Source organism: Ovis aries, chromosome 2, assembly GCF_016772045.2.
Source record: "Ovis aries strain OAR_USU_Benz2616 breed Rambouillet chromosome 2, ARS-UI_Ramb_v3.0, whole genome shotgun sequence".
Taxonomy (NCBI): domain Eukaryota; kingdom Metazoa; phylum Chordata; class Mammalia; order Artiodactyla; family Bovidae; genus Ovis; species Ovis aries.
The window spans coordinates 43,557,932-43,584,599 of NC_056055.1; the positions used below are offsets into that span (position 1 = coordinate 43,557,932).

The 26,668-nt window shown below is 50.3% G+C and overlaps 2 protein-coding genes across 7 annotated transcripts; both read right to left on the reverse strand.

The window, feature by feature from the left end:
• Positions 1 to 99: 99 nt before the first annotated feature.
• On the reverse strand, positions 100 to 5,902 carry FGF17 (fibroblast growth factor 17). 2 transcript variants are annotated; one of them, XM_060409231.1, is made up of 5 exons: positions 5,767 to 5,902; positions 5,564 to 5,600; positions 2,426 to 2,570; positions 2,149 to 2,255; positions 100 to 1,095 (listed from the first exon to the last, which is right to left on the reverse strand). In XM_060409231.1, exons 1-5 carry the CDS (start codon positions 5,799 to 5,801, stop codon positions 802 to 804), a joined length of 618 nt encoding a protein of 205 aa, XP_060265214.1. In that variant the 5' UTR covers positions 5,802 to 5,902; the 3' UTR covers positions 100 to 801. The 2 variants fall into 2 exon arrangements, with proteins under 2 accessions (XP_060265214.1, XP_027819702.1); XM_027963901.3 differs by having other exon boundaries at positions 2,426 to 2,603.
• A 5,557-nt stretch (positions 5,903 to 11,459) lies between these two features.
• NPM2 (nucleophosmin/nucleoplasmin 2) lies at positions 11,460 to 25,842 on the reverse strand. Of its 5 annotated transcripts, none has more exons than XM_042242731.2 (9): positions 25,774 to 25,842; positions 25,477 to 25,556; positions 25,282 to 25,331; positions 24,947 to 25,072; positions 14,392 to 14,482; positions 13,141 to 13,289; positions 12,973 to 13,007; positions 11,785 to 11,814; positions 11,460 to 11,662 (listed from the first exon to the last, which is right to left on the reverse strand). In XM_042242731.2, the coding sequence occupies exons 1-9, from the start codon at positions 25,776 to 25,778 to the stop codon at positions 11,641 to 11,643; spliced, it is 588 nt and encodes a 195-aa protein (XP_042098665.1). In that variant the 5' UTR covers positions 25,779 to 25,842; the 3' UTR covers positions 11,460 to 11,640. The 5 variants fall into 5 exon arrangements, with proteins under 5 accessions (XP_042098665.1, XP_042098662.1, XP_042098663.1 ...); XM_042242728.2 differs by having other exon boundaries at positions 25,246 to 25,331; XM_042242729.2 differs by having other exon boundaries at positions 25,246 to 25,331; positions 25,755 to 25,842.
• Positions 25,843 to 26,668: the final 826 nt, after the last annotated feature.

Here is a 26,668-nt window from a genome sequence, read left to right on the forward strand (position 1 = left end):
GAAACTCGAGCCCGCGGAGGAGGGGCGCGCCGTGGGCCGCCAGCCTCCTGCGGGGTGGAGGTGCGGAGCCTGCCGGCCATCCCTCCCTCTTGGCTGCCCCTGTCCGTGTCCCCTGCCCCTGCAGGGACGTGCGGGGCCCAGCCCGGCCTCCACCTGTCGCACCACGCCCGGGCCTGTGCGCTCGCCTCCTCTCCTCTCGGAGAGGAGTTTGTCCTAGTTTGTCCCCAGTTCAGTTTTGCAATTCTCCCGCGCCCCTTCAGATAACCTGTTTGCAAGAAAATGGTTTTATTCCGGGGCTGGGAGTTGAGGGATTGGGGGTGCAGGCCTAGGTAGTGGAATGTGAAGAATGGCCAGCGCTCTTTTTTTTTTTTTTTCTCCCTCTTTTTTTTTTTTTTTTTTCTGAAACCAAAACAAAAGTCCCTTCCTACCGTCTGGCCAGGAAGAATTCGGAGGCTGGGGGCAGACTGAGGGAAATGGGGAGGAGAATTTGAGGAACCTTGAATCCGCTGACTTTCCCATTCGGTTCAGGGAGACTGACTTTTCTACCTTCCTTCCTGGGGGCCCGCCCCACCCTCAGGGGAGACTCCAGCGTGGGGCCCCGGGGAGCCGCCCTGGTTAGTGGCAGTCCTGCCCCTTTCCAGCGGGGGTGGGGTGGGGGTTGTGCGGCTGTGATGCTCGGTGGTCCTCAGCATCCCCCTTGGGGGCTCTGGCTCCCCGGCCCCCACCCCAGCCCAGTCTTTGGATTAGGAAGGGAGGGGAACGGGAAAGCCCGAGAGCGAGGGGCGGCGTCCCCGGTCCCGACTACGTCAGGGGCTGTGGCCTCCGCGTGCGCTTGGTCCGGCGGGTGGGGGCCGAGCCCACGAACTCGAACTGTTTCTGCCTCTCGGCGTGGTTGGGGAAAGGCAGCTGGCCCTGGTAGAGGCGCTTGATGAAGTGAGCTTCTCGCTGGTTCTGGCGGCTGCGGGAGGCCTGACGGGGCCGGCCCTGCCGTGTGAAGGCCATGAACCATCCCTCGTGCCGGGCATTCTGGAAGGCCGTGTAATTGTTCTCCAGCACAATCTCGGTGAACACGCAGTCTTTGCTCTTCCCGCTGGGCTGCCGGGGGGGTAGGAAGGAGAGAAGGGGAGTTTGTCTGCCCACCTTGGGTGGCGTGTCTGCCTCATGGGCCTGTGTTATAGGACCAGGGAGGGAACCACAGAGACTGGGAGCCCAAGAATGTCTGCCTGGTGAGGTGGGCACTCTTGATGGAGAGGCAAAGGTGGAGGGAGGAACAAACTTTGATGAAGTCGGACCTGAACTTAAACACAACCTTGTCCTTTAAGTTGTACACCTCAAGCAAGGTATGTAGCCAGACTGAGCCTTGGTTTATCCAGCTGGGGGTAATGATCAGGGTAACTATGCAGTTCAGTGCACACTCAGTGGGCACTCATTAAGCAGAACAGTCCTCCATCTGGGTGAATGGTGTTGCTGGGCGGAGGGGAGGATAGGCAACAGTGTGATGGAAAGAAGGGGTAAACGTATGTAAAACACCAACTATGTCGAGAACCAGGCATCCACCCATCTGGCTCTATAGATAATCTTGACACTATGCCCATTTTACAGATGAGAAGACTGAGACTTGACAAAAATAAGCAAATATTTGAGAACAGCCAGAATCAGAATGCAGGATGGGCTGATGCAAAAGGAAGTGGAATTCTCCCTGCACAACTCTGGACCCACCATTGCAGAGAGAGTGACTAGCGGTTACACTAGTAAGTGGTTAGTATGAATTTTGCCACTTGGAGCCTGTGGACTCCACTTACCTTGGGCAGGGGTTAAGAGGGGAACTTCTGGCCTTCTCAACACTGATCAGCCCTTAGCCCTCAACACCAGGGCTGGCACGTGATGTAGGTGCTAAAATTCTTCCTCACTATACTGAGAAATTACCCCATAAACCAGAGCCAAGGATCCTTATGGATCAGCCAGTGTTCTCAGAGGACTTTTAGACCCACAGGTACTAAAGGGATCAGAGAGAGGCTGAATGGTGGGGTGAGAGAAGTCACAGTTCTGGGTGGGGCCCGGCAGAGGGTGGTGGGATGCTGCAGGACCCGGCCTGCCCTCACCCCAGGAAGATGACTCATTTGTTACTCCCTGTCCCCCAGGCCTCACCTTTCCGATGAGCTTGCCCCTCTTATTCATACAGATGTATTTCTCACTCTCAGCCCCCTTGATGCGCACCCGGCTTCCGAATGTGTCTGTCTCCACTATGAGCTTGGCTGTGGGGAGGGGGAGAAACCTCCGTCCATTGGGGCTGCCAGCCCAGGGGTGCAGCGGGGGGGCCTGACCTCTGAGTTTGGGGTGGGGGTGAGGGGCATGGGGAGGCCCTTGGATCATGTGAGGCCAGACAGGGGTGTGGGGATGGCCTCCCATGAGGGCTGGGTCTCACCAAACTTGTTGCCATCCTCGGCGGTGGCGGAGATGCGACGCCCGGTGACCTGCACGTGCTTGCCGCTGGTCCGGCTGTAGAGCTGGTACTCACGGATCTGCCGCCGGCTCAGCTGGTCAGTCATGGCGCCCTGGTCCCTCACGTACTGGTTAAAATTAGGAGACGGGTGATTCTCCCCCTTTGCGGTTACCAAGGGAAAAATAGTGTCAATTTGCTTTGGGTGACACCACCGCAGGTCTATCCGGGGGAGGGGTGCGGAGGTGAGTGTGGTGAGGGCAGGTCATTTGCCCTGTGAAGTAGGGGGGGTGGGGGAAGGGGGCACCTGGCCGTGCCCTTCCCAGGCCAGTGTGTGAACCAGTCATCATGATCTCTTGGCTCCTCGTCTGCCCTGGAGCAGAGGACCGGTAGCTGCCCAGGCTCGAGGGACACTTGGGGACACAGTTCAGGTCTGGAATGGTGACCCTGGGAGCTGGAGGGAAGCTTCAAGCTGGTGCTATATGATCTCTGTAATCTAGGGAGGAGGGGCATGGGGCCACACAGCTGGTTAGTGACAGACCCCTGCTCTGCCTCTAGGATGGGAGCTTGTCCCTTCTCCAAAATGCCAGGGGCTTGGTTCTGTTAGCCAGGGTGACCAGATGTCTCCCCAGTCCTCTGCACAGCCCAGGCCTAGCACATGCACACATAGATGTGTGCACGCTCACACATGTATGTGCACACACAGCAGCTGGTCTATGGACCACTGTGGGGGCACTGAGACTCTTATCTGTAGCTCCTGCAGGGCCCCTGGAAGCATTTCTTTACACCTCTTTACACTGCCAACCAAGAACTCCTGAGCTCACGCCCATCTCCTCTGCCACTCCCCCTGGGTGCTCAGGGCCCTCAGAGAAGCCATTGCCCCATCCAGCATTCCTCCCCGCTCTAGGGTTGAGCGGCCTCCCTCGTGGAAGAAGTGGAGAGGTACTACCAGCGGGGGCCCAGGGGCTGTTCTGGGAGGCCACCTGCCCCAGCCACAGAGGCTCATGGCCAGTCGGGGGGTGATGCTGCCTCCCACTGCTTCCCCAGCGGGGAAAGGGGCTGTTGCCACCATGCATTGTGCTCCATACAAAGCCAGGACAAGTGCCTTCTCCAGCATGGTCTCTCCTTATCCATCTGCAGCGCTGAATGGGAAAGAAGCAGACCACTTCCTGCCTGCTCACTCTCTGGCAAGGTGCACACCTGGATGACATTTCCCAGCTGCTGGTGACAGCTCTGGCTCTAGCTCTAAAATGTTTCTCCACGTGGATCCTGCTGGCCTGTGCTGGGGCAGCCTTTCCATGCCCCAGGTTCCTGAGTCCACCTTGATCCCAGCTCAATCACAGCCATCTGGACAGAGCTAGACCCCCCAGCCCCAGCATCTGTACGGGGCCTGTGTCTCCTGGAGGGAGGGGTAGGAAGTATCAGCTTGGAGGAAGTGGGAGGTGAGGGAGCAGCTCCAGGCTGACAGCGGAACCTGCGGAACCTGCGCAGGGTTAACCCTTCATGTGTGTGTGTCACTGCCCAAGGCGGACCCCAGCTCCCCACAGCCTGGGAGTGTTGCCACAACCCCATCCCGTGGGAGCAGGGTCTGCCCATCCCACTTCTCCACGGCCCTGAGAAAACCTAAGGCCAGCATTTGGGGTGGGGGACCTGCCTCCGTGCCAGGGGGAGGGGGTCCGGCCCGTCCCCAGCCCCAGCCTCCTGGCCCAGGTTCAGACCCTCCGCCCCTCTTGGCGGGCAGCCTCCTCCTGTCTGTCTGTTCCAGGTCAGGAGCAGAGCGGGGGCCCCCTCTCCCAAACCCCCTCCTCTCCCCATCCCCCTTCTAGCCCTGCACAAAAGCAGCCCCACGCCCCCCCACAGCCCACAGCCCACAAGTCGCTCTCCCCGCGGGACCTGGCCTGTCCCTTTCATGTTCCCGCTGCGGGGTGGGGGTTGTGGGGGACCTCCCCTTCCCCTGCCGTAGACAGCTGCTTGTCAGACGGCTCCTCAAGCATGGCTGTGGTCCGGCCTGCTGGCCCCCCCACCAAGGGGGGCGAGGGGGCACTTCAAGGGGGAAAGGACAGCTTTGCCACCTTCCTGGAGTCCTGAATGGGGCCTCAGCCAGGCCATAAACGCCTTGGCCAGCCGCACCATTGTGCTAATTCCCCCTCCTGAACAGGTTGGGCCCACCCCCAGCCCCCTCCTGGCCGGGCTGGGGGCTTTCTTCTTGCTCTCCCTGGATGTGTGAAGCAAAAGGCCTGGAACGGGGGCTAGAGCAAAAGGGGGAAGGAAAAGGGGGGGGTGTCTCTCTCTCTCCCACCCCCCCACCGCTTCAAAGGCAGCCCCTTTCCCTCGCTCAGAGAAAAGGCATTTACCTTCAAAAAAAGTCCCCACTGGCTATGAAGAGAAGCCGGCCTCTGGCCTGGGAAAGCCAAGCGATGTCTTCCCAGAGCGGTTCTGGACCAGTGCATTTTAATAGCTGCACTTTTATGGAGAATCACAAAAAGGGACCGAGCCTCGCACGGGGGGCTGAGGCTGGGGGGAGGCTGACTTGGGGTTGGGGGCTGTGGAGAAGCAAACCCTTGAATCTTGTCCCATACAAACCTCTGGGCTTGACCTCATTGCCCTATAGGTAAGGAGTCGCCCGCCCTGGCTGGGCATTCTGAGTGCCCACGAGATGCCCCCCAGGACTATGACTGGCAGGATATCTGTGTTGGTGGGAGTGGGGTGGGGTGCGGGGTGCACACAGGTGGTTTTGCATGGAAACCTGTCCTTTCTCGGGAACTTGCAAGTATTGATACAAGCCTCACCTGAGCCATCACCTCTGCCCTCTTCCGACCACTGCCGGGCTCCATCCCTCAGGCTTGGCCGCCCCTGTGCATTTAGCCTTGGGGGGAACCCAGTGTGGAGGGATGGAGGGAGCGGAAGAGACCCCAGGGGAACTGGGCTGAAATGAAAACGTCTGTCAATCCCCAAATCTCCTACCCCATGCCATCCCAGCCCCACAAACCTGAGTCTTCTGCACCGCGGAAGAGGCCAGGATATGCTTCTGTCCACCGAAAGGAGACTGTACCCCACCCCCGCATTGGTAGGGTGAGAGAGATGGGGAAAAGCTAGGTGGGGGTCGGGGGGATGCCCACCTACCTGAGTTTGACAGCAGAGAATCAGCAGCTGCAGGCACCTGTGTGGGAGACAAGGTGGACCTGGTTGTGGGTGCCGGAACAGCCAGCCAAAGGGCACACCAGGTGCCCACCCTGCGGTCCTTGTGGCAGTCCCGGGACCATTAAGTCTGCCCCTGAGGCTGGAAATGGCAACAAGACAGCGGGGTCCTACAGCAGTGCACTTACAGTGTGAGGTTGGGCAGCAAGCGGGCGGCTCCCATTGCCGGAGAGATTTCTTGGGGCTGTTTGCCCTCCTGCCCCCAAAGTCAGGAGCAGATGTGGGCAGTCCCCAGGGGCAGAGTCCCAGAGAAGCCAAGGTCTCTTCGAGCCACAGGTTTTCAGTGAAGAGGAGAGAGAGGGGAGGAGGAGAGAGGGGCGGAGGGGGGAGGGGGAGGAGGGTATAATTGGGAGACTGAGGTGTGAGGAGTCCACCTTCCCAGCCAGTGAGACTGCAAAGCGCAGCCACTGGCGGGGCGCTGCCAGCCTCTGGCAGGGCTACCCAAGCGCAGAGGATGGAGCTGCTGGGGGCTTTGGATCAGGAAGACAGGCTCCCGTGTTGTTCCAGACCCTCAAGGACCTCAACAACAGGGTCCCTCCTCTCTCCTCCTCCTGGCCCACCTCCCCAAGGGTGAGCTGCAGGTATCAATCAGTCCAGGCCTGGGGTCGCTGATTCTGGCTCTCTGGGTGTAAATTACCAGGAGCAGCCTTAAAAGGAGGAACCTCCCTCCAGGGGGCAGGAGGTGGGCTTGGCTAGGCGCTTCCACTGCCTCTGTCACCCCTTGCTCCCCCTATCTGCTGTCTGACCACCAGGAAGGAGGGGTTAAGGCTCTCCTGACTAGCAGCAAATAGGGGGTGCTCCAGCGTGGGAGCCAGGGGCAGGGAGACCGCTCAGCTGGGGCTTTGGGTGGATCCCCTGGAGGAGAGCAGGCATCAGCCGCTTGCCTCTGGGTCTCCGTGGTTTCCTCTGAGAGATGGGCACAGTGATGCCTCAGGATGTTGGAGGACCCAGTGATATTGTCACGCTTAAGCAGAAGCCAGAGATATATCTTCTGGGCCCCACTTGGCATTCCCCTCAGGCCAGCAGCCATCTCTAGTGCCTCTGGGAGCTGAGAGGAGCCTGGGGCCTCCTCCTCTCGTACCCCAGCAGCTATCTGGGATAAAGTGCCCAGCAACCTCCCAGTGGTCCCACTGCCCGGTACCATGCCAAGTATCACCCCATTCTGCAGGCGAGAAAACTGAGGCACACCGATAGGTCATTTGTTCAGGATCACCCAGCTAGTCCCTGGTGGCTCAAATGGTGAAGAATCTGCCTCCACTGCAGGATACCCATGTTCAATCCCTGGGTTGGGAAGATCCCCTGAAGAAGGAAATGGCAACTCACTCCAGTATTCTTGCTTGGGAAATCCCGTGGATAGAAGAGCTCAGTGGGCTACAGTTCATGGGGTCTCAGAGTCAGACATGACTGAGCGACTAACACACATTCACATAGCCATCTAGCAAATGATGTGGTCAGGTTTCCAAAGTCCCTGCTCTTTCTCCTCCACTGTGCATTCTTTCTACTGTGTCCATACCCTCCCGGCCCAGCACAGCACCCATTCAACATGACCCAATATCCCTGGTCCTGGAAGCTGATGAGCGACGGACTCTACACCAGGGTTCCTTCCCTGCAGAAGGTGGCTGATGGTGGGAGGGGGCTAGTGCTTAGGGGGCATCTCTGAGGGAAGCTCACACTTCAGCTCTAGGCTCCCTGGAGGTCACAGTGCCCCCAGCTTGGGAAGAGAAGGGGAAGTGCTGGCTGGGGATTTATTTACCTAAAGAGATGAGGCAAAGGGAGAAACTCTCACCTTCAGGCCTCCTTCTCACCTTCCTGAGCTGGAACAATCCACAAAGTTGTCTGCCACCCCTCCCCACCCACCAACAAGCAGGGACACCTCCGGGTCCAACTCTATGCTCACTCCCAGCTCCACCCCAGGTGCCCCGCTGGGAGCTCAAGGGTGAGTTGAGCCTGAGCTGGCCTGGGGGGTGCAGCCTCGGCCCTGGCCCTGATCTTTGTAACTATGTGCAGTCAGCATGTTTGCTTGCATGCTCAGTCACCTCAGTCGTGCCCAACTCTTTGTGACCATACGGACTGTAGCCTGCCCAACTCCTCGGTCCGTAAGATTCTCCAGGCTGGAGAGGATTACTGGAGAGGGTTGCCATATTCTCCTCCAGGGGATCTTCCCCCCACCCACCCAGGGATGGAACCCATGTCTCTTACGTCTCCTGCGTTGGGAGGCGGGCTGTTTACCAATTGTGCCACCTGGGAAGCCCCGGATGCAATCGGAAAGAATGTCAAAACTGGAAGGGATCTTAGGAGATTCTTCACCTGGTCCCACCTCCTCATTTGCCAGCGAGGTCCAGAGAGGGTCTCCCAACTAGTTAGCAGCGCAGTTGGGACAAGGTACCAATGGTCCCCCTGGTTATTTCCATTTTCCACATTGGCACCATCACTAGGGGCCCCATTTAAACTCTGTCTCTCCCATGGCAACGTCCTGATTCTAACTCTCCACTATGATTGGTGCCGGCTCCCTCTATGGAAGCCATGCCCTCATCCTCACCTGCTCTTACTCCCTGGAAGAGTATTAAGAGCTACCTTCTTCTGACCTCACTCCCTAGGACTCACAGGTAAGAGCAGAGAGGCTTAAACTTGGGGTGATGGGGTAAGCTCGGGGAATGGAAGGCAGTGAGGAGAGGCAGGTGTGAGGAGTTCCATCCAGGTCCAAGGTCTCTGAGCCAGAGAGCCTGGTTCCTGTCAGTGGGGGAAGGGCCTGCTCTAACTGGCCAGCCCCCAGCCCAGCCTGGGTCTCCATGGTAACAGATGCCCGCTGTCAAGCTTGGCCTTGGGGCTCAGCCAGGGGGCTGGTGCCAGGGACTCTGGGGCACTGCTGGGTAGCCTGTTCGTGCTCTTCATCCCTTCCTATTCTGCACCTGCAGGCCTGGTTTCTGACTCTGTTTGCTTCTTTACCCCGTGGGAACCCTAGTGATGGGCCCCAAGTGAGGATTGTTTCAGACCCGGCCTCTGAATTTTATCCTCCTTCCCTGGCCCAGGTCCTTCCAGGCTGTGTGACCTGTGGCAAGTTCCTTCACCTCTCTGGTCTCAGCTTCCTAATTTTTCAAAAGGAAATGGCCACAAGCGACGATGTCAAAACTACCATCCATCACATCAGCTAAGAGGAAGGACACTTCCTGCAAGAGCTACAGGAATGAGGGAGAGAGAGGCAGAGACCCTCTTATGTAGTCCATCCTCAGTCTACCTAAACTTTGACTTTCTCCCCTGATATGAGGGAGCTGGGAGGGGGCAGAAGGGTAGAGTTCATTAACATTTATGGGGGGTGGCAGGAGGTGCTAAGGGGAGTGAGAAGTAGCCTGGGCCCTGGTGGTTAATCCCATCCCCTAGTGCCAAGTTCAACACCCCCCCCAGCGGGGACGTCTCACGCCTGCCTCTAGCAGCCCAGCTTGTGCAGACAGGCGGCCACCTGCAGGCCTGCCACTTGTCACCACCTGCTCGACCTCAGCCCACCCCTTTCCTGTTGACAAACAGAAGAGGTTGGGCCGAGGAAGGGTGAAGGGCAAAGGCCTCTGCTCCAGTGCAGATCCCCCCATCTTTGCTATTTGATCCCCACCACCAGCCAGCACGTGGAAATCAAATATCAGCAGTCTAGCTGTTGACTGCCTGTGGCTGAGTCAGAGGAAAGGAGAACAACAGTGGCGCTTGCCTGAGGCTGAAGCAGGGAAGAAGGCCCTGAGGGGAACATAGGCTTTGCTATAACTGAGCTCTGGAGCTGCCCGTCCTGGGCAAGAAGATCACACACGGACTCAACTCTAACCCCTGCTCTCAGTTTGAGACTTCCCAATGCCCTCCAACTTTCATGTCTCCCTCTCACCCACAGGGTGGTTAAAAACAGGGCCAGACTATCTGAGCCTGAATCCTGGCTGTGTGACTTTGGGGCAAGTTGTTTAACCTCTCTGTACCTCACTTTCCACATCTGAGAAATGGGGCTAATAATACCCTCCTCTGGGCAGAGTCATGAGGATTAAAGGCATGAATCCATTGAAGGCACTCAGAGCAGTGCCCAGAACAGTGTCATCACCGCAATCACATCAGCCTTCTTTCTGCCCATATCTCTGTGCTTGTTCCGCCTCAGGCCCTTTGCACCCTCTGCTCCTGGGAATGTCCTTCTGCCAGCTCCACACGTAGCCATCATCCCTTTCCTGTCCATGCTCTCCTTTGAGGCACCTTCTCAGATCTAACTGAACAGCCTACCCCCGCCATTGCAATTAGCCTATTCTACTTCCTCCACAGTGCTCGACGGTCATTGAAATTACGTTGTTGGCTCTTTGTTTCTACTAGACCTGGGCCACTTGAAGGAATTTGTATTGCCCGCCCCATATCTTGGTGGCATGAGGCCACAGTCAGTGCCAGCTGCCTACCTGAAGCCAGACCTGATGTCCCTTGTCACTCTGGGTGACTGAGGTCAGTGCCGTGTCCTCCCTTGTTAGAAGGCAGGACAAAACTCACATCTGCTTCATGGGGTGTAGAAAGCAGAAGCAAGAACGCCAGCCCTGGACTTCCCTGGCAGTACAGTGAGTAAGAATCTGCCTGCCAATGCCGGGGACATGGGTTTGATTCCTGGTCTGGGAAGATCCCACGTGCGGCAGAGCAGCTAAGCCCATGTGTCACAACTACTGAGCCTGTGCTCTAGGACCTGTGACCCGCAACTACTGAAGCATACGCGCCTTTGGGCCCATGCTCTGCACCAAGAGAAGCCACCGCAGTGAGAAGCCCGAGCAGGGCAACTAGAGAGGAGCCTCCACTGGCTGCAACCAGGGAAAAGTCCGTACAGCAATGAACACCCACCCAGCACGGCCAAAAGAACCCAAAAAGTGCCAGCCCTGCCCACCTCTACCTCTTTCTGGCATCAAGAGAAGCTGAATAGGGAGACTGAAGCCTGCCTTTCTGATGCAGGTGTTCAGAGACCTCCAGCCTCCTGGAACCCATACTTGGGGGTCCTAGGGAGGGAGGGCAGGGCCAGTTCCCCATTGGTCCACTTCAGCCTGGCCAGTGGGGTGCTGATTAGAGGCAAGGAGAAGCTCAGAGAGGTTGTACAAGTAGACCCCAATGGGACAGCCACCTGCATGTCACCATGGTTGAACCTGGCCTCAAAGTGGCTCTGCAGGCTGCTGGGAGCAGAAGCCTAGAGCCAGGCAATGAGTCATTCACCCCCCTTCCAATCCTCTGTTGGCCTCAAGCCAGCAATTTACTGAGCCCTGTTCTTGTGGCTCTGGCTGCTGCCCTCAGGGAATGCTAGCCTGGGAGTTGAAAGTGTTCATTGCCCACCTTCTGGAAGAGACCTAAAGGCTTCAGGAAGCCTGCCTGTCTCCCTACTTGGGAGGTTCCCTTGAAGGTACAGACTGACACAGACCTTCGCCCTGTGAGGAGCTCCCCCCAAAAAGGATGCAGACTTGGGAGAGCAGGTCTAGGCTGGGCTCTTGAGATGCAGGCTGGCCCCTTCCTGGTTGGGGGGGTGTGGGGGTAGGCAGCTATCACCCCTCAGTTGTATATCTTGGACAGCCAGGCCCTGCCAGAAGGGAGTGTGGATGCAGGAAGACCCACACCAGCTCTAGTTCCTTCTCTCAAAGCTAGGGAAGGGGCTGAGACACTTGGTTCCTCCCCCCAAAGGTGGGAATGGGGGTGATGCCAGGGAAAGAGAGGAAGGTAAAGAGCAGAACATAGCTGGCTGGCGCGGGCATGCCCTGGTGTGCTGGCACAAGGCCTCCCTCTGCTGGACATGTGGGCTCATTGCGGCCAGCTAGGACAGGGAGACACCGCAGAAACAGGGTCCTAGCAAAGCAAACTTTATTGTGACTGAGTCAGGGCTTTTCCTGCAGCAACCGAGAGTTGGGGTGAGAGGCTCTTGCATTGCCCCTCCATCATGTCCATCACATTCAGACTCAGCACGGTGGTCTCATGGGTTCTTCCTTGGTCACTGCAGCCAGGCGCTCCTGGCTCCTCATCTCTTTTTAACGTCCTGGCTTTTTAGGTCTGGGTGTGGATTTGGCATATGAGAGAAGAGAGGCTCCAGTGTCCCACCCTCTCCCCATCCTAGCGCCTTCCCAGAGACCATCCCCACTTCCCCAGGAGGACGGCCTCTTAGCAATACTCACTTTCCAGCAGGGCTCCCTTTAAGATGGTGTCTGGAATGGGGTGGGGTTGGACAAGGAGCGGGAATATGGATTAGAGAGAGACTCAGCTCCATGCCCATAGCCCCAGGCCCCGTACTAGAGCCCAGGCTGCAGAGTTGAGCCCTGGACACTAACAGGAAGCAGGCACTGTGATTTAGAGGTTCACTTCTCCACCTGTCACCTGCCAGGAACCAACTCTCTATTTTTAAAAATTATTTTTTGGCTGTGGCACAAAGCATGCAGGATCTCAGTTCCCCAACCAGGGATCAAACCTGTGCTCCCTGCAGTGGAAGAATGGGGTCTTAACCATTGGATCCTCAATGGAAGTTCCTGACTCTTTTCAAAACAAGATTTTTTTTTTCTCTTAAACTTCTATCTGCCTTATTTGTGTATAAGACACAAATATTTCTTTCTCATCATAAAACATGTTAACCACCTTGCACAAAATATAGCGAATAGAGATGAGAATATACTACCTATAATATTCTTTACCTCCTACCAATATTAACTTTTTTTTCCATTCAGAACTTTTTCGTTTGTTCTGAAAACATGTGAAATAAAATGAAAATAATATCCTGTTCTCTGAATTCCATAAACACTTTTCAGGTTGCTATATTCTTCATGGGCATTATGTTGCATTCCATTGAGAAGACGTGACAGTTTAAGCAGTTGTTACACAGATGGATGTTAGAATGCTTCCATATTATACTATTATTAGAATAATGAAGTGATAAGTTTCTTAGTGCACATGTTGTTTAGTTGCTAAGTTGTGTTGGACTCTTTGTGACCCCATAGACTGTAGACTTTCAGACTCCTCTGTCCGTGGGATTTCCCAGGCAAGAATACTGGAGTGGGTTGCTATTTCCTTCTCCAGGGGATCTTTCCAACCCAGGGATCGAACTCGAATCTCCTGCATTGGCAGGCAGAGCCACCTGGGAATAATTTCCCCCATATTTCAGATGGGGTTCTTTAGGAACTGCCATAAGTGGAATGAAATCAGAAGAACTGCTTAATCCTTTCAAAAAGGCTCTGCCAACCGACAGTAGCAGCCCACTGTGTCCCCGCGTACCACACACCTGCAGACACGTGTAGCATTCTCCTTCAAGCACTATGTATCTCTGTTAAAAGAGATACTAATTGTCGGTTAATTTAATAGATGGAAAGAGTTACCTTACTGCCTCGTCTTTTTTTTCCACCTTTTTTTCCTGGAAACCAACACGAGCATTAGGGGGAGTCTGGCCGAGGCCAGGGCCAGAGAAGACGGGCTGAGCATTTGGCAGGGGGTGCCTGGAGCCTCTGCCCAGGTTTCTGGGGAGCCCTGGGGCAACCCTCCCTCACCTTGCCAGCACTTGTCTGCTTCTGGGGTGCCAGCCTTTTCACTTGTTTGATGGGCGTCTCCTCCAGGAACATATCTTCATCGTCGTCATCATCATCTTCCTCCTCCTCCAGGTCATCCTCCTCCTCTTCCACTTCCTCCCAGGATCCATCTGAAATGTCAGCGATGGCATGGGAGATGGGGCAGGGCCTCGGGGCCCTGGGACCTGGGACCTCTGCCCAGCTCCCCTTCCCAGATCTCCCAGTTTTGGGAGTGGGAAGCATTTGCCTGCCCGCCTCCCGAAGACACTCTCTGGCCTCCCTGACAAAGTGCAGCTCAAGTGGGTGAGGCTGAGGGCGTGGCAGGAGGGTGGGGGAACAGGGTGAGGTACAGCTCTGGCGGCAGGAAGGGGATGTGGGAAGGAGCATGTGAGAGGAGGAGGGGAAGGTGGGGACACAACAGCCAAGGAGCTCAGGCCTGATCCTGAGGGAGGCGGAACCTGCCTGGGGTTTGGAGCAGGAGAGAACCCTGATGAAAGCAGCACCACTGGACAGAGAAGAAGGCAGTTAAAGGGACCTGACGAGCACAGCCATCTGCCGGGGACCATGGCACTGCTACAGCTCCATGTTGGGTTGGCCAAAAAGTTCGTTTGGGTTTTTCCGTAACAGCAAACAGAAAACCTGAAGGAACTTTTGGCCAACCCAATACTTCCCAGGTGGCTCAGTGGTAAAGAATCTGCCTGCCAATGCAGGAGAGGTGAGTTTGCTCCCTGGGTTGGGACGATCCCTAGAGAAGGAAATGGCAACCCACTCCAGTATTCTTGCCTGGAGAATCTCATGGACAGAGGAGCCTGCTGGGCTTTGTCCATGGGGTCACGAAAAGTCAGACACAGCTCAGGGACTGACCAATAATACTTCATAGCAGGTAATGTTTAAATGTGTGCTGCCACCAGGAATTATGTTCAGTGCTTTTGCTGAATATGGCATGCATTCCTTACAACTAGTCTTGGAAGATGAAACCAAGTATACCCCCACCCTCCCTGGTGTTACAGCTGAGGGGTCCGTGGTCCACAGAGGATGTGGTGGAAGGTAAAGGAGAACCGGGGCTAGGACCCGTGCCCACGCCTTTGGTCCAGGCTGCTGGTGATTCTGTTGCCTTGGCAACACTTTCTAACCATTCAAGAATCTATCAAGTGTTTGAGGACCTCTTACGTCCTTGTTCCTGTGCTGGACACTGTACTCGAAGACCTTACTAGGGTCCAAGCTTGGACTTACTGTAATGTTCCTGGCCACAGAGGAACACAGGTCCAGAGCCAGCCCGGAGCTGGAACGTGACTGGAGGGGAAAACTCCAACCCCAGAACGACCTGCAGGGGGAGATGGAGGGGCACGGGGAGGGAAGGAGAGGCAGAGGAGGGGGAGGAAGAGGGGCAGGGTGAGGGGAGGAGGGGGAGACAGGACGAGCTACTGAGACCTGGCACCTGAGATGGGGTGCGGGGGGTGGAATGGAGTGGGGGGGGTTGCCTCAGGCAGAAATACTCAATTTATTCCCTCCCCTCCACCACACACTTCAGGGGTTCCCTGAAACCTTCTGCACTCCCAACCCCCTGGCCTTCCCTGCTGAGGTGGACTCTGTCAGAGAAGAACATGGATCTGATCATTTCATTCCTGCCAAGATCATAGGTGGGCTTCCAAGCTGGGGGGCAGCTGTTAAACAGAGAAATCTTATAGCCATGGACTGTCCTGCATCCTGTCAAATTCTCCCACTGAAGCCCCCTAACCCTCAATGTGATGGTAACTGGGGATGAAGCCTTTGAGACGTAATCAGGGTTGGATGAGGTCATAAGGGCGGGGCCCTCATCATGAGATTAGTGCCCTTAGAAGGCTAGACCAGAGAGCTTGCTTTCTCCCTAGGCTGTGTGAGGACACAGAAAGAAGGTGGCCACCTGCAAGCCAGGAGGAGGTCCCTGATCAAAAAGCAACCATGTGGGCATCCCCGTCTCAGACTTCTAGTCTCCAGAGATGTGAGAAAGAAATGTCTGCTGTTTAAACCACTTATTCTAGTATTTTGTGATTGTGGCCAAGCTGACCAAAGCACTGACGGAATGAGAAAAGCAGATGCAAAGTTATAGTTTCACTATTGCTTAACGGGCTCCCCTGATGGCTCATACAGTAAAGAATCCACCTGCAGGAGACCAGGTGGGAAAAGCCTCTGGAGAAGGGAATGGCTACCCACCAGAATTCTGGAGAATTCCATGGACAGAGGAGCCTGGCAGGTTATAGTCCATGGGATCACAAAGAGTCGGACACGACTGAGTGACTAAGCACAGCACAGTACTGTATTGATTTTCTTTCTACTTTTCCAAAGCTTGCAAATTTTCTAGAGTAACAATAATGATACTTAAGTTCCTTGAGTTCTTACTATGTGCCAGGCCCCATGCTAAGCATTTTACCTCATCTATCTTATGTAAATCTTCACAAGGAGCCCACAAAGGAGGTGCTATTACTTTACAGAGAAGGACGTTGAGGCTTAGAGAAATTAGAGTTCCTATTTCAGACAGGGAGCAGATAAGTGAAAACAAACTCTGCAGCCACAAACACCTAGAAATGGTAGACAAAATGTAATTTGATGTTTTTACTGCTTGCCTGAACAGTAAGACAGAAAAGAGGCTCCCTGTGGTCAGAAAGAGCAGCCCTTGTAGGGGCTGATGCTGCAGCAGAAGGGAAGATGTCTTCCTTGGTGGTCAAGTGGCCAAGAATCCACCTCGCAATGCAAGGGACACTGGTTCCATCCCTGGTCCAGGAAGATCCCACATGCCACAGAGCAACTAAGCCCCATGCTGATCCTGTGCTCTAGAGCCCACCAGTGGCAACAAGAGAAGCCACTGCAATGAGAAGCCCGAACACCACGGCAAAGAGCAGCCACCTCCATTCACCACAACTAGAGAAAGCCAGCACTCAGCAAAGATGACCCAGCACAGCCCCCCAAAGAATAAAATGTCCTTGGCCTGTGACACTCATGTGGACAGGAGACAAACGGCTTGGGCTCAAGAGGGGAGCTGTAACGCAGCCCCTTATGCAGGCTGGGACCCTCAAATGGCTACATCTCAGTAATGGATTGAGGAGAGTGGACTGAAGGACCCCAACCCATCCAACCGGGAATGACCCACCATCAAAGGAGGGAAGCAAGAACTCCCATGTGAGATAACAGAGCCTCTTGTGAGAAGCTAAGAGCTGCGGTTGTACCTGTCACTTACACAGAGTCTGAATTTACTTGGTGGTGACTGCCAAGTTAAGAGAACTGTATAAAACCCCCAGGCTTGTGATATATCTGGGGCAAATAGCAGATGCAAATGAAAGCAGTCTTTCAGGAGACTGAGTTCTTTTCATGCAGAATTCTTTCAGAAAACAGAACCAAACCCAACCAGAAGATGAGTTCACCATCTAAAATTACAAAACACACAAGGAACAACACTGCTGGAAGTACCAGAGGGAAACAGAAGGGCGCAGCCTAGTACAGTCATGAATCTGAGAAAGGAGAATAACAACCTAAGCAACATGAAATAAGTTTGATGAAAACCAATATAAATATAAAATAGGAATATATTTATGTAAATGTAAAATAGGAATCAGAACCATAAGAACAAGATATTAATGAAAAGAAAAAGAACCAAAAGCAGCTTCTAGACATCAAAAACGTAAGCACTGAAATACTGCAGGGCAGCGGTGGAGACACAGAACAGACTGTGGACACAGTGGGGGAAGCAGAGGGTGGGGCAAGTTGAGAGAGCAGCATTGACACTTACATTACCATATATGCAAAACAGATGGCCGGGAATTTCCTGTATCGCTGCTGCTAACTTGTTTCAGTCGGTCCGACTCTATGCGACCCCATAGACGGCAGCCCACCAGGCTGCCCCATCCTGGGATTCTCAATGCATGAAAGAGAAAAGTGAAAGTGAAGTCGCTCAGTTGTGTCCGACTCCTGGCGACCCCATGGAGTGCAGGCACAGGGAGCTCAAATCTGGTGCTCCGTGACAACCTAGAGGGGTAGAATGGGAGGGAGGTGGGAGGGAAGTTCAAGAGGGAGGGGACAGAAGTATGCCTATGGCTGATTCATGTTAATGTATGGCAGAAACCAACACAATACTATAAAGTAATTATCCTCCAATTAAAAATAAATTTAAATAAAAATTTAAATATGCATGGAAATCAAGTGAACAAATGGTTAAAAAGCAGAGTGAACCAGCTGATAGAATTGATAAGCTGGAGAAGTGCTGGGTAGAAACTACCTAGTATGCAGCAGAGAGAGAGAGAGACGAATAAAATATGAAGATTCGAACATGGTGGACAGATGAGAGGGTCCATTGTACATCCAATCAAAGTTAGGGACTGGAGAGGATGGAGTCAGTGTCCCAAGAAATAACAACTAAGAGTTCTTCAGAAACAATCCAAGACAGATCCTCAGCCATGAATGGGTACATAAAAATGAACCCACACCTGAACATACCATGGTGAAATGACAGATAAGAGCAAAGAAATGATCTTAACATCAGCAAGAGAGGACACATCTTCAAAAAAGAAATGACAGACAGACTGAGGATTTCAACAGCAACATCAGAAATCAGAAGAATGGAATCACATTGTCAATGTTTTAATGGTACCTGGGAAGCAAAATAATTATCAGACAATACAGACTTTGTGGTGTTGGAGGAGACTCTTGAGAGTCCCTTGCACAGCATGGAGATTAAACCAGTCAATCCTAAAGGAAACCAACACTGACTATTGATTGGAAGGACTGATACTAAAGCTCCAATACTCTGACCACCTGATGCAAAGAGCCGACTCTTTGGAAAAGACCTTGATGCTGGGAAAGATTCAGGACAAGAGGAGAAGGGGTGGCAGAGGATGAGATGATTAGATAACATCACTGACTCAGCGGACGTGAGTTTGAGCAAAGTCAGGACGACAGTGAAGGATAGGGAAGCCTGACATGCTGCAGTCCATGGAGTGGCAGAATTGGACATGATTTAGCAACTGAGCAACAACAACAACAATACAGGCTTTAATTCAATGAGCATTTTAGGAATAAAGAAGATCACCACATAAAGAAAAGAATTAGATAAGGAAGATATTTACAATTATACAGGAAGGTAACAATTTTACAAGAAAGATAAACCTGTAAATTATATGCATCAACATAGTCTGGACATACATTAAACTACAGTACAGTAATCAAGACAGTGTGATATTAGAGGGATAGACACAGATCAAGAGAACATAAGACCTAGAAATAGATCCACACAAATACTTGCAACCTTTTTGACAAAAGTGCAAAATCAATGAAATGGAGGAAGCTTTTCTGACAAATGGAGCTGGAGCAATTGAACGTCCACAGGCAAAGAAATGAACCTTCACCTAAACCTCATGGCATATGTGACCGTGATCATGGACTAAAGTGTAAAATGTAAAACTGTAAGACTTTTGGACAAAAAGCATAGAAAACCTTCATGATCTCAAACTAGATAAAGCATTCTTAGACTTAACATCAAAAGTCATAAAAGGAAAAATTAATACAATGGACCCTATCAAAATTAAAAACTTCTGTTCTGTAAAAGTTCACGTGAAGAGGATGAAAAGAGAGCTATAACTTGGGGAGAAAATATTTGCAAGCCATGTATTTGACAAATGATTAGGGTCTACAGTATGTAAAGAATTAGCAAAACTCAACAGTAACAATGCAATTAGAAAGTGAACAAAAGACATGACCATTTAACTGAACATACAGATGGCAAAAACTGCATGAAAAGATGTTCAACGTCATTAGCCATCAGGGAGATGCAAATTAAAACCACAGTGAGACATAATTACATACATATTGCATGCTAAGTCGCTTCAGTTGTATCTGACTCTGTGCAAACTTATGGACTGTAGCCTACCAAGCTCTTCCATCCATGAGATTCTCCAGGCAAGAATACTGGAGTGAGTTGCCATGCCCTTCTCCTGGGGATCTTTCCAACCCCGGGATCTGAACCCATGTCTCTCATGCCTCCTGCACTGGCAGGCAGGTTCTTACCACTAGTGCCACCTGGGAAGCTCACATATTGGGATGGTTAAAATAAGAGCTAGTGACAACAAGAATGTCAGTTAGGATGCAGAGAAACTCAGCCACTCATGCATTGCTGGTAGGAATGCAAAATGGTACAGTCACTTTATAAAACAATTAGGCAGTTTTAAGAAACTAAATGTGCACCCACCCTATATGATCCAGCAATTGCACTCCTGGACATTTATCCCAGGAAAAATTGAAACTTAGGCTTATACAAGAACCTATATACAAACATTCATAGAAGCTTTATGTTTAAGAGCCCCAAACTGGAATCAGACTAGTTTTTCTACAGATGACTGGTTGAGCTGTGGTACTTCTGTGCCATGGAATACCAGTCAGCAATAAAAAACACTCACACAACTTGAATGAATCTCCAGGGAATATGCTGAGCGGTGGGGATGGGGGGGGGGTACCCAACCCAGTTCCTAAGAAGTTACGTATGTCTGATTATATTTCAATGACCATATTTTAGAAATGGGGGACAGACTGGTGGTTGCCAGGATTTGAGGGTGGGTGAGGAAAACAGGAGACAGGTGAGTGGTTACAAAGGGAAAACATGTGGGATCTCTGGGCTGTTGAAACTTGGCTATGATATCTGTATCTTGGCTACGATAGTGGATATAAAACTTAGGTGAGGGCTTCCCTGGTGACTTAGTGGTAGAGTCCTTCCTGACAATGCAGGAGACACAGGTTCGATCCCTGGTCCAGGAAGATCCCACATGCTGCAGAGCAACTAAGCCTGTGGGCCACAACTATTGAACCTGTGCTCTACAGCCCAAGAACTGACCTACCTAGGGTAAAGCCTGTGCACCCTAGGCTTCTCTGCAACAAGAGAAGCCACTGCAATGAGAAGCCGGTGCACCACTACTAGAGAGTAACCCCCACTCACTGCAACTGGAGAAGAGCCCGTGCAGCAACAAAGACCCAGTGCAGCCAAAATAACAGATAAAATTTAAAAAAGAAACTTAGGTGATAAAGTAGTACAGAACAATACCCATGCATTGTATCAACATCAATATCTTGGCTTTGATATAGTACAGTTTTGTAAAATGTTACCACTGGAGAAAACTAGGCAAACTATGCAGGGATCTCCCAGCATCTTTTCTTATAAATGCATGTGAATCTATAATTATCTAACAATTTTTTTCAATTAAAGAATAAGCATATACAAAGTAAACAAAATTATGAGAAGAATCTACTGAAACTTTACAATCACAGTAGGAAGTTTTAACACAGTTCTTTTGGTAATCAACAGATTAGGGAGAAAAAATATATATAGGTTTGACTATATAAGCTTGATTTAATGGACATACATATAATCCTATAATACTACCTTGTAGTAAGCCACAAATCAAGTTTCAAATACCACAGAATGTATATATATACATATCTTTGGGAATTAAAAATTCGAAGTAACTCATGCGTCAAATAAGAAATTGTAACTGGGGGGAATTCCCTGGCAGTCCAGTGGTTAAGACTCCAGGCTTCCACTGCAGGGGGCGTGGGTTTGATCTCTGGTCAGGGAACTAAGATCCTGAAAGTTTTGAGGCATGGGCAAAACAAACGAAAAAACCCAACAAAACAAAAAAGAATCATAATGGAAATCAGAAAACATTTAAAATAAAATAGTGAAAATATAACAAAACACAAATTAAACGATGCAGTTAAAAAATCTTCAGAGGGAAATTTACAATATTCAAAATAAATAAACAAAATGTACTTGGAAAAAATAAGCTAGAACATGAATGGACTAAATAGCTAACTCAGGTAGTAAGAAAAAGGAACAAAGCAAACCAAAAATCAGGTAACCAGAGAAATTAATAAAATAGAAAATAAGGAAGCAATAGAAAACATCAACAAAATCAAAAGCTTGTTCTTTGAAAACAAAAAAAGGCTGATACCCAGTGATCGAAACGAAGGAAAAAAAGGAAAGATGATAAGCACTAATAAGAGTTTTAAAAAGAGGAATATAATAACAGATATATTCAAGATGAAACAGTTGAAAAAATTTTCCCATTGTCCTCTAGCTTGCATTACTTGGAGATATCTACTCACATCCTTGTCTTCATTCCCCTGCGTGAGATGCCTTTTTTAACTCTGGCTGCTTTTAAGATTTTCTCCTTATCACTGATTTGGAACAATTTGATTATAAGACACACTGAGGTTCATAGAATTTCTTAGATCTGTGGATTTATCATCTAATTAGATGAAAATACACTAATGAGATTAATGGCAAATGAAAAGAAAAATGACATCGAATAAATAAAGACTATCCAAAATGAAATACACAGGAAAAATACTTTAAGACAAAGTGAAATGAAGTGTGGGGCAGGTATTGATAATTGGACTCCTCAGTAGAGATGAGAGAGGAGATGGAACAGAAAAAAAATATTCGAAGAAATAATGCTCAAAAGTTTGCAAATGCTCTAAAAGTCAGATGATCAAAGTATAAAAAAACAAAAGGTAAAACTCAATTATGTGTTATAGAAAAGAAATCAAATTTATACATACAGATGCAGAGGTTTCAGTAAAATAACAAAATAAAAGAATAGGAAAAATACACAAACACTAATACAAAGAGAGCTAGACTGACTATATTAATCAGACTAAATAGACCTCAAAATGTTTGTCAGGGAAAAAGGGAACATTTCATAATGATAAATGGATCAATTAACCAAAAGGATTTAATAATCTTAGAAACACAGAATTTATTAGGATGTACCTAACAAAAGAGCTTCAAAATACATGGAGCAAAACTGATAATCAATAAGAGAAATAGAGAAAAGATACAATGATTGTTGAAGTTTTCAATATTCCTCTTTCAGTGACTAAGAGAGCAAGTGGACAGAAAATGAGTAAGGATTAGAAGGCTCACACAAAATCATCAACCAACATGAAATAATCAACATTTACATCGCAATATACCCAACCACAGGAGAACACATGTTCTTCAAGTATAAATAAAATATTCACCAAGACAATATATTAGGGGCCATAAAATAAGTCACAACCCTATTTAGATGGAAATCGAATAATATATATTTTCATACCACAGTCAAATTAAAATAGAAATCAAGTAAAGAATGAATAATGGAAAATCTCTAATTATTTGGAAATTAAAAAGCAAACATACTTCTAAGTACCACAGGGAGTGAAGAATAAAACTAGAAAATAATTTGAACTAAATTAAAATGAATATTCTTAGCAAAATTGGAAGGATGAAGCCAGAAAGATGTTCAGAAGGAACTCATAACATGAAATGCTTATATCCAAAAAAGGTCTAAAAAATAATATAAGATTCATAATGAATAATATAAGATTATGCTGTAAGAAACTAGAAAAAGATCAAATTAAAACAAAAATAAGCAGAAGAAAGAAATTAACAACAGATAGATTAAATACAAAAGTGGATAAACAATAGAGAAAGACTGATGAAGCCAAGATCTGGTTCTTGAAAAAGACTGATACAACTGTTTAACCTAACATAGCGTATCTACAAAAATCTTTTATCTGTCTGAATGGTAAAATACTGAATACTTGCCCTCTGGAAAAAGGCAAGGATAGTCCTGCTCTTACCACTTTTATTCATCATTGTACTTGCTGTCCTAGTCAGTGAAATAAGACAAGAAAAAGAAATGCCAGGTATAGAGATTAAAAAATGAAGATGTTAAACTGCTTTTATTCACAGATGACATGAATAAGAACATAGCAAATTCGGTGGCATTAATAAAGAGCTGTTAGGACTAATATGCAAATTTAGCAAGGTCAGTTAGTACAAAAGCCACCTATATAACCATATGCTAGTACTGAACAATAATAAAATAAAAATTAAAAATACCATTTCTGAACCTACAGCTAGCATCATACTCAATGGAGAAAAGCTGGAAGCATTTCCTCCAAGATCAGGAACAAGACAAGGATGTCCACTCTCATCACTTTTATTCAATATAGTTTCTGAAGTCCTAGCTATGGCTACTCGAAGGTTTTCTAAATAACTATTTACTGGGAGGATATCAGATTTGGGGATGGGGGAAGAGGTCATACATAAAAATTAAGAATTTGGATTTAGTAGGTTAAGTTTGTAATATCTGTTGAAGTGTTAGTTGCTCAGTTGTGCCGAGCTCTTTGCGACCCCATGGACTGTAGCCCACTAGGCTCCTCTATCCATGGGATTTTCCCAGGCAAGAACAGTGGAGTGGGTGGCTATTTCCTTCTCTAGGGGATCTTCCTGACTCAGGAATTGAACCCTGGTCTCCTGCATTGCAGGCAGATTCTTTACCGGCTGACCCACCAGGGATAACTATTAGATAACTGTTAACGTATTGAGTTGGACAGAATATCTGGAGCACAAGAGAGACTGGGTTTACAGGATAAATTTCCAAGTCTTCATTTGTATAGGTGGTCTGAAAAACTATGGGAATGGATAGATCTAGGGAGATCTTGTTGATAGAGAAAAAAATAGGTTTAAGGGCAGTTTTACACATCAACCTCCCAGATCTTTAAGGGCAGATAATCCTGGTCTTCAAATCACTGTTGTCCACAGAGAAGAAGGGAACACTTTATGCCTCGGTTCATAAGGCTAATATGCTTTGATATCCAAATAAGATAATTTATTACACGCCAAGCTCACTTATGAGTATGTAAGTTTTTAAAAAGTGTCTTATTAACACAGCAAATCTAGAAGTTTATAATACAATCAGTAATGTTTCTCAGGAACGCAAAGTTGGTTTAATATTATTCTATTACTATAATTTACCACATTAACAGATTAAAGGAGAGTGCCCGTGATCATATGAATAGAAACACTTTCAATAACCAATCATGATTAAAAAGAAGAAACGTCAATTTTTCAAAATAGAGTAGGATTAGACAGAGACTTTCTTAACCTGACAAAGGGTATCTACCACATACTTGATACTGAATGGAGAAATGTGAGAAGCATTCCTTTTTTAAAGGAATGAAACAAGGATATCTACCATTATCATTTTACCCACTATTATACTGGAGGTCCTAGCCCGTGTACTGGATTAAAAAAGACAAATACAAAAACTGCCATTATTCACAAAGATCTACACAGAAAACTCAAATGACTAGAAGTGAGGATTTCTGGATACACAAGCAGTGTGTAAATTACCAACAGTATACAGTCACCAGCAGTAAACAGTTGAAAAATGGGATTTGAAGAAAAGTTATTTAACTTGCCCAAAGTCACACAACTAGCGAAGAGTGGACTAGAGTTTCCTGGCTGTCCAGTGGTTAGGGCTCAATGAGCACCGCTCCCCTCTCCCCTACAAAATGCAGTGGACTAGGATGGAAACCTGGCTCCCTGCTCCCGGGTCCAGGCTTTTAGTGCTGGGCTATACGCCTCTCTAGGGCTTTCCAGGTGGCTCATTGGTATAGAATTCGCCTGCCAATGCAGGAGACACAAGTTTGATCCCTGGGTTGGGAAGACGCCCTGAAGAAGGAAATGGCAACCCACTCCAGTATTCTTGCCTGGGAATTCCTGTGGACAGAGGAACCTGATGGGCTACATACAGTCCATGGGGTCACAGAGTGGGACATGATTTAGCGACTAAACAAAAAATATTTCTCTGGGGCACCAGCTGCACGTCTGTAGGAGCCTGTACACCACCTTTGTGCCCATCTGCACACAAGGGCTGAGGCCTGAGCAGGGCCTCCGCGGGCTGGAGCCAGGGTTTCCTAGGCCCTCAGGGAAGCTCACCATGGGGAGGACCGAGGCCCGAAGCGAGGCCAGGGTGAGGGGCCTCCTCTTCTTGTCCTCCTGGCTTGCCGAGGGCAGGATCTCCACGACGTTCACCTCTTCTTTGGCTTTCTCACCCAGGGAAATCTGAGGCGGGTGGAAAAAGGGACAGGGAGCGTCCTCACCCCCAGGGCGAGGGCGGAGGAGGGAAGCCTGGCTCCAGGTGTGGGGACCAGGCAATGCCGCCTGCTCCTGCGTGTCTGGCCAAGTTCCTCCCTGCCCCCCGCCCCGTCCCCGCTCCTCGGAAGAGCGGCACCCACCGTACTCAGCAACAGCGCACAGTCCTGCTTCCCCACCTTTTGGGGTTTGAAGGTCCAAGTCGGCCTCTCCTGGTTTAGCTCACAGCCTGCGAAGGGACAGGGAGACAGAGGGCGGAGGGAGGGCTCCAGAGAGGCGTCCTCTCTCTCCCTCCAGCCCTCTCTCTTCCCCCAGAGACGTTCCCTGCCGCCAGGACACCCGCTGCTCCGAGGACACCCTGGGGCCTCACTCACCCCAGAGCAGGCTTAGGGTCTCCTTTTCGGAGGTGCTACTGATGGCACTGCGATTCATGATGCGGGCGGGGGCCGAGCAGCTGCCGAGGAAAGGCCCATTACAATCCCCCGGCTGGAGACCCCGCGCGGAGCGCCCCGAGCGGAAGGGTTGCCCCGCTGGCCCTCCCAGCGCCCCGAGGTGCAGCGCCCGGCACCCGCGGGGAAGGCGGCTCGGTGCCCGGCCTCAGGTCCACCCTACCATGGGACTCAGCCCTCTCGCAGCCTCTCCTCCACCTCACCGTCCCTAACTCCGCTCACTTCATCGGCTCCTCCTCGGATCGCTTCCCTCTCGGGCTTCCTTACTCCGGCCTTATCGCGGCTTCACCTGAGGGCCCGGCCGCCCACAGCGGGTCGTTATGAAGCCTGGGAAGGGGCCACGGGAGGGGTCTAATCAGCCCCCATCCCGTTCTTCCACTCTTTCCTCCCCTTGGCGCCTCAGAAGCACCTGGAGAGCTTGTTAAAATAACAAGCGCTAGGCCCCACCTCCACCGTTTCCTACGGGGGGAATCCAGAAAACTAGCATTTCTAAACAGGTGCCCAGGTGAGGTGGATGCTGCGGGTCTAGAACCACACCGTGAGAACCGCGGTCCTGACTAATGGGGACTGACTGCGGCCTGAGGCGGGAGCCCGCCCGCGCCCTCCGTGGAGACCCTTTGCCACCTGGTAGGAAGCATAGCCTTGTTCACCCTTCCTTTGCCTTTTTCTGTTTGTTTCCTTTCCCTCCATGCCAAGTGTGGGCCTCTCCCCAGGCCCAGAGGGCTGGACCCCCAGGACTGTGGTCCCCAAAGATGAAGAGCCCAGTTTCCAAAAGGCTCACTTCTCCCAAGGCCAGGAAGGAGTGGGGATGAGGAAGGGGACAGCAGACGCAGCCGGTGAGCAATGCTCCATGGGGCACAGTGACTCCAGGGCCACTCATCTAACCCCCTCCTCCTCTAAGTGATTCCTCTGTTTGGGAGTCAGAATTAACAAGGAACCTCTCTCATTGTGCATCACTTCTATCCTGGAAACTTCTCACCTACATATAAGCTTCACCGATTTTCAACAAAGGCGTCAAGGAAAAGCATAGTCTTTTCCACAAATGGTGCTGGAGGAATCCCTCTGGAACCCGGATTGGAGTGGAGCTTCAACTGTGCAGGAAAGAGCTTATTTTTTA

Bases quoted from the DNA above. Each gene is read 5' to 3' on its own strand.
- FGF17 (XM_027963901.3), bottom strand. From the start codon at position 5,801: ATGGGAGCCGCCCGCTTGCTGCCCAACCTCACACT. The intron at 5,601-5,766 runs GTAAGTGCACTG...TCTCCCACACAG, and splicing joins TTGCTGCCCAACCTCACACT to GTGCCTGCAGCTGCTGATTC. The intron at 2,256-2,425 runs GTGAGACCCAGC...CCCTCCCCACAG, and splicing joins CGAGGATGGCAACAAGTTTG to CCAAGCTCATAGTGGAGACA.
- NPM2 (XM_042242728.2), bottom strand. The intron at 25,073-25,245 runs GTGGGTGCCGCT...CACCCGCCTCAG, and splicing joins GTGCGCTGTTGCTGAGTACG to ATTTCCCTGGGTGAGAAAGC. The intron at 13,290-14,391 runs GTAAGTCCAAGC...CTGACATTTCAG, and splicing joins CTGTGGCCAGGAACATTACA to ATGGATCCTGGGAGGAAGTG.